Source organism: Rhinopithecus roxellana, chromosome 6 (assembly GCF_007565055.1).
Source record: "Rhinopithecus roxellana isolate Shanxi Qingling chromosome 6, ASM756505v1, whole genome shotgun sequence".
NCBI lineage: Eukaryota > Metazoa > Chordata > Mammalia > Primates > Cercopithecidae > Rhinopithecus > Rhinopithecus roxellana.
This window is the reverse complement of record NC_044554.1, coordinates 22292283-22313150: the sequence shown is the minus strand read 5'-3', so window position 1 is coordinate 22313150 and position 20868 is coordinate 22292283. Positions and strand designations below refer to the sequence as shown.

At 32.9% G+C, this 20868-nt stretch overlaps 1 protein-coding gene across 1 annotated transcript in view; it reads left to right on the top strand.

Annotated features, from left to right (window-relative positions):
- PCLO (piccolo presynaptic cytomatrix protein) overlaps nucleotides 1-20868 on the top strand; it is a 404629-nt gene that overhangs the window by 306572 nt on the left and 77189 nt on the right. The window contains 6 exon segments of the mRNA XM_030932711.1: nucleotides 8599-8707; nucleotides 9213-9280; nucleotides 10349-10563; nucleotides 14331-14381; nucleotides 17550-17674; nucleotides 20507-20533. Of these exon segments, the coding sequence (XP_030788571.1) occupies nucleotides 8599-8707; nucleotides 9213-9280; nucleotides 10349-10563; nucleotides 14331-14381; nucleotides 17550-17674; nucleotides 20507-20533 (595 nt within the window).

The window sequence follows — 20868 nt, the reverse complement described above, 5'->3', positions numbered from 1 at the left end:
ACATTATTTTCCTTCCCGGTAAGGTTCAGCATAATTTTGCATCAATCTACCTTGAGAAATACGACACTGTCTTCTCTTCTGGGAGTGGGATGGGGAAAAGAGATAAGAGACCCAATCAAATTTTAGTCATTTCTGTCTGTTTACTCGCCATAAGTGATATATCCCACAGCAACTTTCTCTTCATTCAATAATGTCTTCAGTTTTTGCATGTCCAAGTCTCCAAATAATATCAGCATGTAGGCAATTAATACAATTTCCAAATTATCATGTTGTGTTGTAATTTAAATGGCATTACAAATAATATATGTTATTTTTGCTAAGTTTCACTTATTTGAACATAGTTTGCCTTCGGGTGGGCTAGCATGTAGGTTTAGTTGGCATAAGTTTAATGAGTTTTTCTATTTACTGATATATGTATTGGCCTGGGAGATGGTTGGGGTTCATATTTCTGTACTACCATTCTGTGGGATATTAGGTAAGTCACGTCACCTCTTAGGTGTCACTTTTTAACTATATAGTATAACAGATTAAAACTAGAGTACTTATAAGGATCTTGCTTACCATATAACATTAGCCTAAAAAATGGTTGTGACTTGTGCTTTTGTAACACATTTGATTCATGAAATCCTTTTGAACAATATTTTTGTTGTTAACCATTAATACTGTAATGTAAGTAAGAATTTGTTTATTTTACAATTATACTTTTTTTGTGATTGGAGCTAAATCTATTTTAGATAGGTGAGTAAAAAAGTCATTGACTCCAAATACTTTCAACATACTCAGACCTAGAAAAGAAACACCAGTCAGCTCAGACCATTCAACTGTAGTCTTTGGTATTTCTTAATTTTTTTTATTCAAAATGTGATGAAAAGTTTTAAAAATATGTAAATTTATTTCATTTAGGAGTTTATACATACAAGCCACACTTTGCTCATTTTAATTGCTTGTTCTTCACAAAATTTGAGTGTGAAAGAAGGTACATGGAATGTAAATTGTCCAAGATCACATCCCAAATCAATGACAGTTTCAAATATAGAATTTACCTTCTCTAATTCTGAGCAATTTAAAAAGATATCCATGCTGTATAACATTTATCTAAAGAATTATTGTCAACAGTCCTGCCTAAAGATGGAAACAGAGTAGATTATCATAGCATATAAGTTTACATAGCAATCTGTTTCATTCATTTTATATTCAATATAAAAATACAGTGACTTTAAAGCAAAAGAGTAAGGTGATACTGCAAATCTCCTATAAATGTATATTTAATACTACTAAAATTTGGAAGAATATTCATTTATAAAATTTGTGTTAAAATTTTTAATGAGTTTAAAATTATAGTATCTTTATATTATGAAGAAATAGGATTATGACTTATCACTTATTTTAAGTGTATAATGGAATAAAATTTTGGTATTTTGGTTTTAAATCAACTTTGGCTTTATTGGCATTAACGATAAATATTTGTCTGCTTGGCATGTAGATTTAAACCAAATTTAGATTCAGGCTGCAGATTGGATGTCCCATGCTGAGTTAACCAATCCAAATGTTACAGATCTAACAATGTAACAATGCCAAGAGAAAAGGAACTAGGTAAGGGGGATACCATTAGAGTCCTAGGGAGCCAAGACCAAGCCAAAGAACCTGGATAACTGCCACTGAGAGGGCCATGAGAGGAGATGTGGGAAGTGCAAAAAAGAAAAATTAGATGACATGATTTCTATGCTTGGGGAAGTTTTACTGTATATGTCGAGAACAGCTATAGATAAGGAAAATAATTAAGAACAAAATGGAAATTTTGGGATCCTAAAGTATTTTTTAAATTGCTTATATAAACCTTCAGCTCAAAAAATGCATATTCACAAGCTGTAAACAAGCAGTTGTTTTGTGTTTCCCATTCTGTCGTATTGTACTCTCCATCATAGGATGGAAATAAAACTAAAGCAGTCATCTAGCAAGTACAATCCCCTTGAGGGAGTCAAGGATGGAGGATTAACCAACTTGCTCAAGGGCACCACAACTAGTAAATAAGCGAACTACATGTGAACACAATTTGATTAGGGTGAAAAGAAAGTGTCAACAGTCAACTACCAACAGCAAGGTGGCTCATAAACCTTCTCATAAAGAAAATATTTGTCTATATAAAAATAGTGTGTATTCTGTTTATTGAGAGAGAGGGAAATTTTAACTTTTAATGCTAAATATTACACAGAGCTCTATTTGAAAGCCTTATTCCCATAATTATTGGGTAAAAAAAAAATTATAGTTTTTAAACCAATTAAGATTTCATTTTCAATAAACTGAAATTCAGAGTACCTTCCTTACAGTACATCTCAAGAAACAGTGTCCTAGTTAATAGCAATTGTTCTTATGCCCTTATTCAGGTTCTGATGTTATTTTAAACTCACAACCCATGTACATCAGGGAAACAAGGTGTGTCTAAGAGTACCTATTGAATAGGACCTGGAGAATGGTGAGGGGGCTAGAAGGCAGATTGAGCCTGCTTTGATGAAAGTAGGCCAATTTTTATATATTTTGCATATTGAGGCTCTATTTTAAGTTTTGTTTGAACCATGAGTAAAAAAATAATAATAATAGCAATAATAATAACGAAAAATGGCAATATTATTATGAGATTAGCTCTTCAACACAATACTTTTCAACTTCAACATTTTATAAATGGGTAAAGAGATTGTACATGTATACACCATGAAATTCTGTTCATCCAAACAAAGGAATGAGATCTCATCATCTGCAGCAACATGGCTGGAATTGGAGGTCATTATGTTAGATGAAATAAGCCAGTCATAGAAAGTAAAATATTGTATGTTCTCACTCCATATGGAGGAGCTAAAAATGTTGATCTCATACAGATGGAGAATAAAATGATGGTTGCCAAAGGCTGGGAAGGATTTGAAGTGAGGCATGAAGAGGTTGGTTAATGGGTACAAAAATTTAGTTGGAGAGAATAAGATCCAATTTTCAATAGCACAGTACAGTGAATATACTTAACAATAGTGTTAGTCAAGGTTCTCTAGAGAGAGAGAACTAATAGGATATATGTATATATGAAAAGGAGTTTATTAAGGAGAACTGACTCACACGATCACAACATAAAGTCGCATGATAGGCCGTCTGCAAGTTGAGGAGCAAAGAAACCAGTAGTGCATCAGCCTGAGTCCCAAAACCTCAAAAGTAGGAAGCCAACAATGTTCAAAGGCCCAAGAGTCCCTGCAAACCACTGATGTACATCCAAGAGTCCAAAAGCTGAAGAACTTGGAGTCTGATGTTCTAGGGCAGGAAGCATCCAGCACAGGAGAAAGATGAAGGCCGGAAGACTCAGCAAGTCTTCTCTTTTCAACTTCTTCTGCCTGCTTTATTCTAGCCACACTGGCAGCTGGTTAGCTGGTGCCCACCCAGACTGAGGGTGGGTCAGCCTCTCCCAGCTCATTGACTAAAATGTTAATCTGATTTGTCAACACCCTCACAGACACACCCAGGAGCAATACTTTGCATCCTTCAATCCAATCAAGTTGACACTCAGTATTAACCATCACAAATAGTTTATTGTATATTTCAAAATAAATGTACTCAGGAAAATATACCTTAGTTTTGAATCTCTTGTTATGACTGTGTCTCCTTATTCTGTAAATAAGCAGGATACTATTCAAATACTAATTTTTTCCTTTATCAAAGATTTCCCCCCTTACTTTCTTTTTACTACTTCTTTTCTTTCATCCTTCTTTCCTTTCTTCCATCCTTCTTACCTTTCTCACTTTTACATAAATATATAAATAGATCAAAATTGCAAAATATGAAAAATATATAAACTTTAAAAATAAAATCCACTTATCTATGTCTTTCTCATACTTTAACACTGCCTAACATTAAAATGAATAAGCGATTAGTTTAATTGATTTGGACAGTTGTATTGAGACCCACTTGCAGGATGTGTTTGCTATTGACTCAGCCAGAGGAGATGGCCAAGTTCAGCTGATCTTTTGCTGCTGCTGCTAGTGCTTTATAGAAGACTCCTGAGAGAGGTTGTTCAAATTTGGAAAATTAACCTATAGTCATGATTAATAATCTTAGTATGGAAAAGATAGCAAACAAATTTCAAACAGTTTATACTACATATTTTTAAATTAGATTTGGGCTTTTATTTTTCTCAAGGTCTACTCCTGTGTTTTTTCATTTATTTATTCATTTATTAACATATTCATTTTCCTTTATCTTATTTTATTTTCCCATTCTTCTCTTCTCTCCCTTCTGTGAACAACTATTATAATTTATGAGATGCTTGGCATTTATTCATAAAATATGTAATGATTTATTTTACGTGCATATTATTTAAATCAACATAAATACCATTAACCTATAGGTCAGATCCTGTTTCTCACTTGTTTTTAACTTGGCAAAGACTTTAGGATGGATCCACCTTCTGGTGTTAACACCTGGTATGGTCTGTTTCTTCCAGCCTCTGCCAAGTATTTTCATCATGAGCATTCACAGTACTCTCAATGCCTATTTCGCTTGATACCTCCACCTCCTCACAAATATATACCCACAAAGAGAATTTTTAGGTGATAGAGTGTGTATATGCTTAATTTAACTACATTCTGCCAGATTGCCCTCCAGGACAGTTGCACTCATGTGCATTCTCATTAAAATAATTACATGTTTATAAATTGTAAATAAGAGGTTGTTTTATTTTATCTACTTATAGTCATAGTATTCTCACATTATAGAGAGAGAATAAACCAGAACAACCATCTACCAAGAATATCTCCTTGATGAAGTCAAGGTCACCAATCCCACATCCCAGTCAACACATGGCATTTTATGGTTTTCAAACGTGTCCCAATATGATGACAGTTAGGTAATATATTATGACTTCAATTTGAACTTTCTAATGACTAATGAATCTAGGGTTTTTTTCATATACTTGCAGAAGTTTTGGAACTTCCTCCTGTGTGAATGATCTTGATTTTACTAATTGCTTAGATGTTTCCAATTGTTTTCTAGTAGACTATCATTTTTATTAATTTTTATAGCATCATAAAATGTTAGACAAACAAAGGTGATGAATTGCGTAGTGCCTGCCACATATGAAGTGTTAGAAAAATACATGTGGAATGAATAAAATGAACAAACGTCATGAACTTTTGTGTGGTATATGTTTGGGTGTAGAGTAACCTGTAGGAGTTTTAACTACCTGAATAATTTTAGTCAATAAGATGTTTTTGATGTAATGGTAAATATTAAATATAGATCAAGAAATAACATAACATGAAATTTTGTATTATAAAGAGAGGAATAACTTTTGCCCATTTAAGGAGCATAGAGTATTAAGTAATCCTAGAGGTTATGAAAACACATATTTGAGAATATTTTATGCTAATATTTTTAAAGTTCTAGAATTACCTAATTATTGTCTTTTTCGGTGTTTAGTAGCCTATTAAGCGAGAGACTTTGCAAAAAATCCTGTCATCACTGCTACACATTCAGCAAAAATCCAGACTGTCTTAATTTCCTATTAAAAGCTATTAAAGGCCAGGCATGGTGGCTCAAACCTGTAATCCCAGCACTTTGGGAGGCTGAGGCCAGTGGATCACTTGAGGTCAGGATTTCAAGACCAGGCTAGCCAACGTGGTGAAACCCTGTCTCTATTAAAAATGCAAAAACTAGCTGGGAGTGGTGGTGGGTGCCTGTAATCCCAGCTACTCAGGAGGCTAAGACAGGAGAATCACTTGAACCTGGTAGGCAGAGGTTGCAGTGAGCCGAGATCATACCACTGCACTCTAGCCTGGGTGACAGAGCGAGACCTTGCCTCAAAAAATAAATGATAATAATAATAATAAGCTATTAAAATAGGTACTTTCAAGGAATTTAATTGAAGTCTCATCTGTGCACTTTCATACCTGAAATTTGTAATAATTTAAATGTAAAGAAAATACAAATGTTTACTCATAATACTAAATAATAAATATAATTCACATGGGTACTATTTTCCAGAAAATCTTTCTAAAAGGCAGTGTAAAAAGCTGTCTTGAGATAGAAAATGCTTACATTCAAACCTATTAAATGATAAAATGCGATATTGAACATCCACAGAGCATAATAATTTTCAACACATTTTTGCACGCATTTTTAAATAGTTTATATAATTTTACAATTAACAAATATTTTTCATATATATGTGAAATGCCATATTTAATTTTCACACCTACTAGGACCTCTTTTGAGATAAAAAAGGAGGGATTTGTTACACCTGTATATCATTCATTATTTTAATATGGCTCATAGAATTTGTAGGAAGATAGACAATAGAAAAGGGAAATATTACTAAATGACTGTGTTCAGTGGTCATCTTCCCTATGGTGTCTCACTGTAGGCAATGAGCCAGGATAAAAATAATTGTCCCAATCTTTTGAACTGCAGCACTGAAACAACTAGGGTGGGAAACTGAGGTGGGGCAAAAGGAATTTCCGTTGGTGTATTGTGGTGTGGAGCAGATCATGTAGTTTACGGTGTCAGGTATATATCCAGGCAAGACCCTAGTTATCTGTATAATTTTTTCAGAAGTTTTATTAACGATAGTAGTTTTTTAGAAGCATTTTTAAAAATTTTACGGGATAATTATGTTTTGTAAATTTGCCCTTTTATTTTGGCATGTGAAGAATGAACAGGTAAATTCAACAGAAAAAGCATGAAAATAAGTGACTATTCCTTTTCATAGTATGCTCCTGCAGAAATGTGACAATGCAATTTCTGAATTATAGTAACTTTGAATTCAAAATCATCTGTTTATTAATGTACTCTTCTTCCTTATTTTTTTAAAAAAGTGCTTTATTTTCCTCTTTCAGTGTGCTGTATTTTTCTTTAGTGGTGTTGTCACTGTCTTTTACATAATTTTCTCATTTTATATGTACAACAGCCTGGGATTGTTGAAATAAACCTAAGGCCCATCTGAAGATAAAGTTTCCTTGGAGTAAGTTATAGAAAAGTCATTCTTGTTTGTGTTATTGTAAGCCTTTTTATGGACTTCTTTTACCATTTGACTATAGTTTAAAAGCTTTTCCCTTTCTTACTTGCAACTGATAATACGCTTTCTAACATATATCATAATCATTAAAACATTTAAAGATACAATCATGCCATGTTTAGAATTTCCCATTGGAGCCAATGATGATCAATAGGTAATTTCACACAGGCATCTGTGAAGCTCGTTTTAAACCTAATGGTTCAGACCAGGCATGGTGGCTCATGCCTATAATCCCAGCACTTTGGGAGGCTGAGGCGGGTGGATCATTTGAGATTAGGAGTTTGAGACCAGCCTGGCCAATGTGGTGAAACCCTGTCTCTACTAAAAATACAAAAATTAGCCAGGCGTGGTGGCACACACCTGTAATCCCAGCTACTTGAGAGGCTGAGACAGGAGAATCCCTTGAGCCTGGAAAGCAGAGCTTGTGGTGAGCAGACATCGCAACACTGCACTCCAATCTGGGCAACAGAGTGAGACCTGTCTAAAAAAAAAAAAAAAAACTAATGGTTCAACAACATAATTGTGGTATTTAGACATTTTTCTCAAATAAAGCTGGTAGAGTTCACAAATACTTGAGCACTACCTTGGATGGGTTCATCTACTATATATACCCAGTTCACATAGCTGCATGTCAGAACAATGTGAATCATGCCACGCATGGACCCCTCAATGATTTTGACAGCTCACATAAAATGGACCAAAGGAGCTAGATGTAAAATATGGAAATATTAATTATGTTATACTTTTATTTTTTCTATGAAATTATCTTTTTAGATAGAGAGGAAAAATGAAATGCCCTGACCAGGTCAGGCCAGGCCAGCTACATAATTTATAAAACCCAATGCAAAATTAAAATGTGGGTTCTTTGTTCAAATGTTATTAAGAATTTCAAGATGACAACTATAGAGCATTAAACCAAGCATAGGCCTTTCTGAGTACAGGGCCTTGTACTGGTGCACAGGTCACATACCCATGCAGCTGCCCTTCCTATAACATTCCTAGTATTCCTCAATTCAGGGATGTCTGGCATGCAGTGAAGACAAAGACACGAAGTGGCATTCTATTTCGTCTGGACAAAATAGAAGCTACAACAGTTTCTGAAATGGAGAAATCCAAATGACTTTTTTCTACTACTCCCATTTCATGATAAAATACCAAATACATTCTTCTAGTAGCTTGTTCCCCACAGGAAAATTATATTGGGGATTCTAATTGTTTGGTTTGTTTCCTATACAAAATTGGTCCAAGCATTATACATTCAATAATGTTTTTTATGGCAGTGTGAACAGAATGCATGCGTTTGATAATACTAAACAGATTTTCAAAAGCAAAATTTTGCATGTTGTATTAAATATATTTTATGTGTTCAGGTAAGTTAATGAGATCAAACTACGTCATGGTTTTGGTATTAATGTTGCAGAGAACTTGGAACTGATGTTCTCTGAAATGGTGTGCTGAGTTGACTTCTAAATGCAAATCAATGTCTTCGATGCCTTATGTACCCAGACTAGAGATAGCACACATTTGATTTTATATTCAATTTGTCTTTTTAGGGATGCAAGTATTGGAATGGAATGGAATTCCCTTGACTTCTAAAACATATGAAGAAGTTCAGAGTATCATTAGTCAGCAAAGTGGGGAAGCAGAAATATGTGTAAGACTGTGAGTTTTTCCCCATCTTTCTGTTTCCATTTTTTGGCTATCCATGACTCTTTTAATTTAAAATTGTTAAGGTGGAACCTTTGCCAGTTAGCAAGATTTTCTGTAATTATAAAATAAAGTGAATCAAAGCCTAAAGCATAGAAAGAATTCAGCTAACTTAGTTTCTGATTGTGTCAACAGCCTCTTCCCTTTCATGCTTTTATGGAAACGTGCTTCATTTAAATGAAAGCCTGAACCCATTTAGATTTCATGGATATGTATTTACAAATGAACTTACATTTGATTCATAAAGATTTCACCTTAAATAATCATTTTTATCAGCTCTGACTTTTAACAGCATTGCAACTATATATTCGGTTAGGAGGGTAAGCATGCTTTGGAGTTGCTTTATATCATTAACCACTTCTCATTTACCTACTGAAAAAAATTAAGGGTAGTTGGAAAAAACTGCTGTTTGTCTCAGATTTCCTCAATATCTTTCTTAATGTTTTGTTTTAATTTTTAGGGACCTCAATATGCTATCAGATTCTGAAAATCCCCAGCATCTGGAACTTCATGAGCCACCAAAAGCTGGTAGGTAAAAGAAATTTAGTTTCAACTGTAAATAAAGAGATAGATATAGAAGTAGTTGGAGAGGCAGATGTAATTGTAGATGAAGATATAGACATAAACACAGATATAGAGAGATAAAGTTATGAATAGATTGTTAAATATATTTATATAATTATAAACAAAATCTAGGGCATTAGCTACAGTTTTAGCATTCTGGGGAAATACGTATTTGCATGTTAGTCCCCTTAAACAAGTTCACATAAAATCCTTGCTGCATGAATTCACAGTTTTAATTCTTTAAATATGAATTCATCCTTTGAAAGTAATGCTTGGAGCCATTTCTTTTTGGGTTTACATAATCTTTAGAGCATACTTGATTCTTTTTAGAATAACTGGATTTAAAAAAAAAATCTTATTTCTGAACCTTTTCATTGCCTTTTTATAGTAAACAAAAATCAACATGTAATTTCATAAGTACACGATGAGATAGATTTAACTCTTTCTTGGATAACAAATATAATCTACAAATTTGTTAGATCTATTGTAAGATTAAAAATATCACTTTTTCCTATGTTAAATAAATTTTTGTTGAGCACTTTCTACTCTTACAGCCACAATTCTAGTAGTCTGGGTTATTGCACTAAGCAGAATAGACCAAGTGCTATACGAATTTTAATACATTTGTAAATATAAATAAACCCATTAAAACTTTCCCCTTAGAAAGTTTTCTCCTTAGAGAAAGAATGATGTAAAATTTAGGAAAGGAAAAGCAGCTAATCATACAAATTAACTTCCAATGGATAAAATAGGATATTGCATCATTCAAACAATTCTCTATGTAAAATATTAAAAACGTTTTTCTGAAGATGCAACAGGAACCTTGCTATTCCTCTGTAATTCAGCATTATGTCACTCTTCTCAGAGCCTTGTAGACTTCCTTAGAAACTGATACATAAAAGTGCAATTAAGTTAATTTCATTTTTAAAGTTTAGCTTATTTTATAGGTAATGTTTTACATTTGTCACCTAGAACTCACATAGTTCCATGATATTATGGAAAAGTATGTAAATCTATTTCATTTTGTTGTAGTGGATAAGGCGAAATCCCCAGGGGTTGATCCTAAGCAGTTGGCAGCAGAACTCCAGAAGGTTTCACTACAGCAGTCACCGCTGGTTCTGTCATCGGTTGTTGAAAAAGGATCTCATGTTCATTCAGGTCCTACATCAGCAGGATCCAGTTCCGTTCCCAGCCCTGGGCAACCAGGGTCCCCCTCAGTGAGCAAAAAGAAGCACAGCAGCAGCAAGGTGAGGAGTGTTTGATGTGACCTCTGACCCACTTGTTTTCTAGCTCTTTATTCAGACCAGAGATAGAAAATAAAATATCATTTTCTAAAGTATTTTTCTTATGATTTCTCATTTCCAGATGATCTGTCAAAACAAGAAACATTTTTTCTCTTCTGAGTACAAAACTCATCAAGATGTACCAGGATGATGTATTTCTACATCTTTTAAATATTTCAGTAGTTATTATGAGGAACTTGAAAAATGTCTCTGATACTTTATATTTTCTGGCTCTCTTTGTTGTTGCATGTATCTGAGCTTTGTATATAGAATATTAGCTTTGCATCTTTTAGGAAACAAAAGGTACATATTACATTAGATTTTATAATTAAGTAAAAAGGACACAGCGATAAAGAAAATTTAAGACAATAACAAACAAGGAAAACCCGTAACATATTATCACCACTTTGAACTTTATCCTCAATTCCATATTAAGAATTTTTTATTGATGCAAATCTTCATTCGAAACAAATGCTTCCAATGCTATTGTTTCAAAGTGCCAGGGAATTAAAAAAAAAATAAAATTATTTTTTAACCTTATAAAAAGCAGAGGAAATATAGACAATTTATGATTTCCCTCATAGATTTGATTCTTAAGAAAAATTATCCCTGTAGTTGATAAATACATGGGGAAAAAAGTGTCCTTTTGTTTAAACATGAATAAAGGTTTGTCTTTATGTAGTGAAATATATGGGAAGGACAGGCTATATATGCTTAGGTCAAGTGACCAGACATAAAAAATAAAGTTTGTTTTTTAACTATAAAAATACAGCAGATGTCACCAAAAAGAGAATCCTTTTATTCAGAAGCAAACAACAAAAGTAGGTTGACCTTAATCATTGCATCATAAAATGATTTGTTTGAAACTAAATATAGAAAAGCTTCATAAACAAAGTAATTTCAAGCGCAGTTAGACTAAATTTTGAAATAAATTTTAACACAACTACATTTTACCACAAGCAATTATGTGCTAATTTTGAATAATTACCTTATAGAGGCTCTATTTTGATAATCATTTAAAAATAATTAATAAACTAGCCAACTAAAATACCAACATAATTAATACTAAATTCTGTTTTGTAGATGTTTCTATGTTATAAAAATATAATTTGAACATATTTGAAAACAACTTCTTTTTAAATTAAGCAATTAACCATCTCATACAATGTTGCTTATATTTTTAAATTTTAAATTATTTTTAATTAACAAATAAAACTCATATATGTTGATACTGTACAGCATGAGGTTTTAAAATATGTATACATTGTAGCCGGGCATGCTGACTCATGCCTGTAATCCCAGCATTTTGGGAGGCCAAGGCAGGCAGGGCACTTGAGACCAGGAGTTCCACACCACCCTAACCAACACAGTGAAACCCCATCTCTACCAAAAAATACAAAAATTAGCCAGGTGTGGTGGCACGTGCCTGTAGTCCCAGCTACTCAGGAGGCTGAGGTGGGAGAATCACTTGAACATGGGACACGGAGTTGCAGTGAGCAGAGATCACACCACTGCACTCTAGCTCAGGGGACAGAGTGAGACTCTGTCTGGAAAGAAAAAAAAAAAAACAAAAACATGAATACGTTGTGGAATGGCTACATTAAGCTAATTAACATGGATTACCTCACTTATTTTTTGTGGTCCAAACACTTTAAATCTACTCTTCATTCCTCTGCATTATTTGGCTTAAAATCTTTTTTTAAAAAAATCTACTCTCTTCACAATTTTCAACAATATAATACATTTACTATTAACTGTAGTCACCATGTTGTATAACAGAGCTTTTAACTTCCCCCTAAGAGAAGTTTGTACCCTTTGACCATCATTCCAATCCTTCCTTTCTCTTAGCCCCTGGTAACTACCATTCTTCTCTATGCTTCTATAAGTTCAATTTTGTTAGATTCCACATATGAGTGAGATAATGAGTGGCATTTATCTCTCTGTGCATGAATTAGTCCACTTAACATAATGTCCTTCAGGTTTGTCCATCTTGTTACAAATGACAGGACTTCCTTGTTTTTTAAGGCTAAATAGTATTCTGTTGTGTATATGTAACACATTTTCTTTACCTCATCATCTATTGATAGACACTTAGGTTGGTATTATATCTTGGCTATTGTGAATAATGCTGCAATGAACCTGAGATTGCTGGTATCTCTGACATACTGATCTCATTTCCTTTGGATATATGCTCAGCAGTAAGACTGCTGGATCATATGGTAGCTTGATTTTTAATTTTTTTGAGGAACCTCCATACTGTTTTCCATTATGGATATATCAATTTACAATCCCAACAACAGTGTGCAAGCGTTCCCTTTCTCCACATTCTCACCATCACTCACTATCATTTTTCTTTTGGATAACAGTCACTTTGACTGGGGTGAGTTAATATCTCATTATAGTTTTAATTTGTATTTCTCTGATGATTAATGTTGTTGATTTTTTATATACCTCTTAGTCATTTGTATGTCTTCTTCTGAGAAATGTCTATTCCAAATCTCTTCCCATTTTTAATTCAGGTTATTTGTTTTCCTGCTGTTGAGTTGTTTGACTTTCTTGTATATTTTGGATATTAACACCCTGTCAGATGTATGGTTTGCAGATATTTTCTCACATTCTATAGGTTGTCTCTTCACTCTGTTGATTGAAACAATCAGCTGCTGATTGGCTATGCAAAAGCTTTTTAGTTTGTTATACTTCTATTTTTTATTCTTGCTTTTGTTGCCTGTGCTTTTGGAGTCATGTCCAAAAAATCTTTTCTCAGACCAATGTCACAGAGCTTTTCCCTTATATTTCTCTCTAATAATTTTAAATTTTCAGGTCTTATATTTAAATCTTTAATCTATTTTGAGATGATTCTTGTATATGGTGTGAGATAAGGGTCCAATTTTATTGCTCTGCATGTGGGATGTCCAGTTTTCCCGGTACCATTTATTAGAGAGACTATCCTTTGCCCATTATGTGTTCTTAACATCTTTGTTGAAAGTCAATTGACTGTAAATGAATGTATTTATTTGGGGGTTATCTATTGTGTTCCATTCCATATGTCTGTCTGCTTTTATGCCATACCATGCTGCTTTGATTACTATGGCTTTGTAGTGGATTTTGAAGTCAAGTAGCATAATTCCTCTGGTTTTGTTCTTTTAGCTCAAAATTGCTTTGGCTATTAGGGTCTTTTGTGGCTCTAAATGAATTTTAGGATTGTTTAACTAGTTCTATAAAAATTTCTTTGGAATTTTTATAGAGAAAGTGATTGAGTGGGTGATTCACTCTGGAAGGGAGCCGGGAGGTGCTGAGCATTAAGCAAAGAAGTAAAAGAAGGACTTTTCTACCTTCTGTGCTCCTCAGCAGTTCTTGTATTAAACCAGTCTTTTACTTGATGAATGTATTTTAAACATTACTGTATAGATCTTTAAAACCTGTAAATACTTAATTAAATGCTTTAAACCTAAAGTGTTCATTTTCTTAAGTAATTGAAAATACTGCTGGTATAAAATTACAGCTTCAAAGCAGGCTTACCAAAATGAAAAATAGATTTATGCATCTATAAAATTAAATGTGTATTGAGAACCGTAAGTAGACACCATTAATCTGAAGCAGCCAAATGGATAAAATATATTTTCCAAGCAGTTGCTCTGACCAAATAGAAACTAATTTCAGAAGGAAGCCAAAATGATAAATTCTGTGAATAATGTATCTATTAATGTAATATGTGTTCTTTAATATTACAGCCTACCGATGCAACAAAGGTTGTCTCTCATCCAATTACAGGAGAAATTCAGGTATGAAGTTTTTTAAAAAGTCGCCATTATATAACCTTTTTTGGTTCTTTTGCCGCTGATTTATTGAAATTGTAAACACACTGTTAGGATTTTTCTTATTCTGTAACATATACAGAACTGTAAAGGAAAAATGCAATTTTATAGAATAGTATATTAATACAAATATATGTTTTATGAAGTCCAATCATAGCTATGTATTTCTATACTTTGAAATCTGCCTGGGATCTTAGCAGTGTCAACATGTTTTGTGCCTCAGTTTCTTTATACTTGTCTAATGTATTTTAAACATAACAGATTCTCCTGGAAATTTGAAGTTTCCTCTGTAAGAGTTTCATAAGTCTACTGGGTTTTTTCTTCTTTTAATCAAAAATTGCTTTAAAAACTGCTGAATAGTTCTTGTAGAAAAGTATTTTTCATACCATGGGTCATAACTGCTTTGTAATTTATAAAATTAGTTTAATAAATTTTCATCAGGAAAATAACATAAAAATAGATAAAGAAAAACATAAAAATAAAAAGATCATCATCTTTTAAAATTCTCTCTGTGTGTTTTGATATGCATATATTTCTAATTGTGGGTCATAGTTAAAAAAAAAAAAAAAAAAAAAAAAAAAACCTTTAAAACCTGCACCTTAGGTGATACCAAAAAGTAATTTAGAGTAAATAAGAAATAGTATATAGAAAGAATTAACACTATGAAATAGTAACTAATTGAAAATAGTATGTTCCAGATGAAAGAGTAAGTCTTAGCTGCATCTCTAATACATTCTAGAGGAAATTTTCACAAAAGACTTCACAAAGGATAACAGAAACTTAAATTAATTTGAAGATAAGCATAAAGAAAGGGAGATTATATTCCTAGGAGAAGAAACAGTACAATTAAAGGTGCTGTTGTCCAAGAGTAATAGTTGAGGAATAAGCTTTGAGAAATAGGTTAAGACTAAATTAAAAAGAACCTTGAACATAATCCTAAGAATGTTAGCCACTACGTAATATACCATGATCTCTATTTTGGAGTAAGAGAGAGACTATTCGAGAAGAATGTGTAATAAAAATTCATACGGCAGTGACCTACAAGAAATATTATAAAGGGAAGGACATTGACGCAAAGAAACCAATTAAGTGATTATCCAGGAACCCACTACAAAGCAAAAGTGGAGTATGAGTGTGGAAATGGCGAAAATGTGCAGAAGGTTGACACGTTACTAAGAACAAACTAACAGGACTACCCTGATGACCTCTATCCTCCCGATCTGGCTGTTTCTCTACTATTTCCAACTTCCAGAAAGCCTGTTTTTCACTGACCTCATCTTTCTTCCTTTCACAAGCAGCAAAGAAAATGCTAGAATTTCTGATTCTTCATAGCCTTCTTTCTCTTTCCTACTATTTTGAAACTTCTGTCCTTGGACTAGTATTTCTTTTGGACTTTTTTTTTGTTTTTATTGTTGTTGTTTGTTCTAATTTTATTTTGCTTTCCCTTAAGGAGTAAGATGGAATTCTGTAGTTGAAATTTACCCTGCTATTATTTCTTCTTAATTTGGGGGATATTTTCTTAAGGCTGTGATTTCAATTTTTTATTATTATTATTATTATTATTATTATTTTCTTTTAGCAAAGGCTCATTTCTAATGAAACCTTATGTAGACACCCAAACCACAAATCTGTCAGCACTGGAGTCGCTGTGATTGAAGATTGCTGGGGCATTCCGTTCTCTCTCAAAGCTGACCCTGAGCAACTCTAGATGTTTCCTAAGGCCATACAGAGCAAATTTTGAAAAGCACTCTCTTCAGGTGGCCTGCAAGTTTTCATTTCAATAAGAAATGGTTTGGGTGCTTCTTCACTTAAAAGAGGATTCTAAGGCTGGCAGAGAAAGGAGAGAATGAGGAAGTGTTTCTCTTTAACTAAAGATCTGGAAGCTGTTTGAAATTTCAGTGGTATTAATTACAGGTTATTTTATATTCTATATTTCCATACCAGATTATAGCATACAGTTGCTGCATGATGCCATACAGTTCTAAACTCCCTGTTTCTCCTCTTCTTTAATGGTACTTTTCTTTCTTTTTCACTGTGCTTTTATTACGGTCAGGGACTCTAGTCTTTTCTGGGTGGAGATAAGCAATTGAAGATGTATTTTTCTGACAGGAAACATAATAAGATCAAAATTATGCTAAAATGAGAATTTATTTTCATTATGAAGTTTTACAGGAAAGCGTGACTCATCTGAGTTATCCTATTTTAAATATAAATGCAGCATGTCTGTTTTATATGGATTATTTTAAAAGTAGTATTTTTTCTATATGGATTTGCCCTTGAAATATGTATCCCTTCCCCTCTATTATTTAATAAACAAAAGTAACATCAAACAGAAATAAGGTTTATTCTAAATGATGCTGAAAGAGTCTTTCAATTGTAAAAGAAAAAAAATGCTTAACTCAATTATTTTGAATTATGCAGTTTTCTCAAATATTTGTTTGAATTATGTCTTTTAGTATTCAGCCACAATTGTGCAGCAGCCAGTAAGCATCTATAAAACAATGCCTCTTCTTTCTTCAGCTTCTAAAATTAAAAAAAAGAAAAGATTATTCTAGTAACTCACTCTATTAGAAAATCTGGTACCGAAAGGTATCCATAGGTTTAATATCAGATAATGTAACATAAAAAAGAGGTAGTAATCTGTGTATTCTTAAATATTCTTACATTTCAGTACCAACAGCTTTGTCTTTAAATAACAGTTCCACCCTGCTGCTAATTATTTGGCAAAATGCAAATAATAATTTATAATAATTTACCAATTAGTTAATTTCTTTTCAAAATTCTGGAAATTGTTGTTAATAAACAGTAACAACATTTACTATTTTCCTAAGAGTAGCAATTTAATTAAAAAATATAACCAGCATTCTAACATATGATTTTCCTTCTAAATAAACTTTAAACAGGCCAGGCCTTTTCACCGTGGAAAGAATGAACAGCATGTTTGCTAGGAATTAAAATATGCCTGGGAGCTTTCAATTAAATTAGACATGAACTGGTCTGTTTGGTTTCAAATAAAATGAAAATGAAAGTTGATGCTTCTTACAAGAATTTTCTTAAAAACACATTAGTAAATATTGAATGATAATGTATAACATGCTTTTAAAAACTTATGGAATATTTTTCTGTCTCCTAAAGCTTCAAATTAACTATGATCTTGGAAATCTCATAATACATATTCTCCAAGCAAGAAATCTTGTTCCTCGAGACAACAATGGTTATTCTGACCCTTTTGTGAAAGTGTACCTTCTTCCAGGGAGAGGGTAAGTAAAATGAAGAAGTATTTCATCTCATGTTTTAAAACAATAGTATAGTGTTTTCTACTCTTTAATTTCAGCACCTCGTTTTAATTGACTTTATTATCTTTTCCTTACTTTCCTCCACACGTCGTATTTATTTATTTCCAATTAGTAAATAAGGTGGAATTAAAAACTTGCAATTAAGCCTTACAGGGTTCTAGAAGAACAGTGATCAAAATGAAACCAGCCTCCAAGAGAGCAAATCAGCCTTTCAATTCTGGAAACCACTCCTGTGATGAACTATCAGATTCACTATGAAATCATTTAAGGAATTATTTGTGTCAAAGTTAAAGAATTGGCTTACCTTCCCAAATTTATCTGAGAAATCGATATTCAAGGACTCACAAGTTACTGTTTATTTTTATAGGACATGTGTATTTCCCAATATGTTAGTGTTGATTAAAGGGTTTCCTGATGTATCCTTATTTATAGGCATATTTCCAAATCACTGATTTAAAAATTATAAAATAACACAAAGTAATATTAGAAGTATTGACTTTGGCAAATAAATAAAAAATATCTCTTTGAATTTCTTGTGTGATGTATAAATTGTTGATATAGTCAAGTATTCTTTAGAGATATTTAACTTTCACATAAGGCAAATTGCTGTGATCTGGTATATAAGTCAATACTCAAGGATAGTTTCAAAACACTGATTTGAACCCTACAAATTATTATCCTTCACTTGAACAATTCGTATCAGCCAAATTAGCAAGATGGAAACATAAGATCAACAAATGGAGGTAAAATAAAAAGAATTTTGAGTTGGTAATTTAAAGAAACTGGTTTTATTTTTTATTCGTTTTCCTTTTAATTTGTGGAGTGACATTTGAATTTTCCCTTTAACTTGGAAATTTTCCACTGTGGCACACAAGTAGAAGGAATAATTTGACCCACCATGTACCCATCACGCAACCTCAACAGTTATCACTTAGTGACCAATCACGTTTCATTTTTCCTCATACACTCCCTTAATCTAGATTATTTTGGAGTAAATCTCAGCTATTATAATTATTTCAGCAAATATTTTAGTATATATTTCTGAAAAATAAAACTCATTTAAAAATAACCTTAATACCTTGTATAAACACAATTTTAAATTGTTCAAATAATTGTTTGGTTGCCTCATTAATATTTTCCTAGTTGGTTTGATGATCTAATTGATATTTACAGAATATACTACCCGTCAATAGCAAATTACATATTCCCTTCAAGTACACATGGAGCATTCACCAAAATAGACTATTTTCTAGGACATAAAATAATCTCTGGCAAATTTTAAAGCATTTTAATTATGTGAAGTGTATTATTTGACTGTAGTTGGTTTGTTTAAACAAGATCCAAATTAGAGCTATATGCTGCACTTGAATCTGCTGCTTAGTATTTATATCACCACAGGCAGATCACCAATTTCTTTGAAATTCAGTATTCTTGTCAACCCTGAGAGCCAAGGTAGGCAGAATCATCATTTTTAGCTTGTCAGGAGAACCAAATTAGATAATACTCAGAAAATAATTTTTAAATTGCCAGGTGCTATGTCAAAGTTAGTTCACAGCTTTTAATTTCATCCTTCTCAATAATTTTATTTTAAAAACTTGGAATTGTTGGTATGGTTGCTCTAGTTTTACTTTATTGAACATTTTGAAAAACCAATAATTTTATGTAGAGATTACCAGTAGTCACACAGTACAGGAAAAGTTTGTTTTTGATTTATGTTCATTCATTTATATCTGTATATAGTAGTTGTAACTATAATTTGGCAGTATCTTTTGTAGTTTAAGAATAACAACAAGGCCGGGCGTGGTGGATCACGCCTGTAATCCTAGCACTTTGGGAAGCCGAGGTGGGTGGATCACAAGGTCTGGAGATCGAGACCATCCTGGTTAACACGGTGAAACCCTGTCTCTACCAAAAATACAAAAAATTAGCCGGGCGTGGTGGCGGGCATCTGTAGTCCCAGCTTCTCGGGAGGCTGAGGCAGGAGAATGGCGTGAACCCGGGAGGTGGAACTTGTAGTGAGTCGAGATCGCGCCACTGCACTCCAGTCTGGGAGACACAGCGAGACTCCGTCTCAAAGAAAAAAAAAAAAAAAAAGAATAACAACAAACTGATAACTTCATTCTGCATTTGATTTGAGTCATTAGACCTTCACTGTTATTATGACAATATTATGATACAAGGGGAAATCACTGCCAAGGATTTGTCTGTAATTAACATTTGTAAATGAAAGAATGAAAATAAAGCATTGTTGTTTATATTCTATATTCTCTAATGATATCCTGGAATACGGAGTACCTACCTTTTATTTATTACAGGATATGTGTCAAGTAGAATGTTACAAACTTAAAGAATCATGAAGGACAGGCAGGTAACATGAATCTGTCAGTCCATTCTGGGGTGAGCAACAAGGAATGGTGGGAACCATGGTGAAATGGAGAACAAACACCCCACCTAAAGCTATCCTCCTGTGGCTTGACAAATAAAACATCCCTACTTGGTGAGGTTTGACTCAAAAGCAGCTAATAAGCTGCTCCTATTCAGTTCCTAGGTCTTGCTTTCAATTACACTCCTAATTATTAGACAAGCAGAGGCCTTGGAATGTATTACACTTGCAAGGTATTATTTTCACTGTAGTTCTAGCATTATTTTCTGCCTCATGTCATTTATGTGTTATGGAATAGCTCTTCTAGTTATTATTTTCATATTTTCTTTCTTATTTCTGTTCCTAACTATTTTCTTCCTATCTTTTCTACTTGCCTGTTTTACCCTTCACTCTCGCTCTTGGAATCAATGCAGTCAAGTCATGGTTGTCCAGAATGCAAGGTAGAGTTGTTTCTCTTTCAGTGTCAAGCTATGCTGTTATGCCTTGAGTTATGCTTTTTGCATTTTGATGTACATTCACTTGCACTTCAACATGGGCTGTAATTTGTATTTTTCTACATGTTTGTATCTATTGAATCAGCACTACAACAAATTGTTCTGAGCATATTTCTAAATAGCTTTAGCAGATGTGTGCAATAGAACACAGAAAAGTAGAAAATATTAAAAACATAGAAACAATGAATAAAATATATTATTACCATGAAATTAGACATAACTAAAGTCTCATTTATAATCTATTCACTAAAACTCATTTAGCTTCTCACATAATAATCATG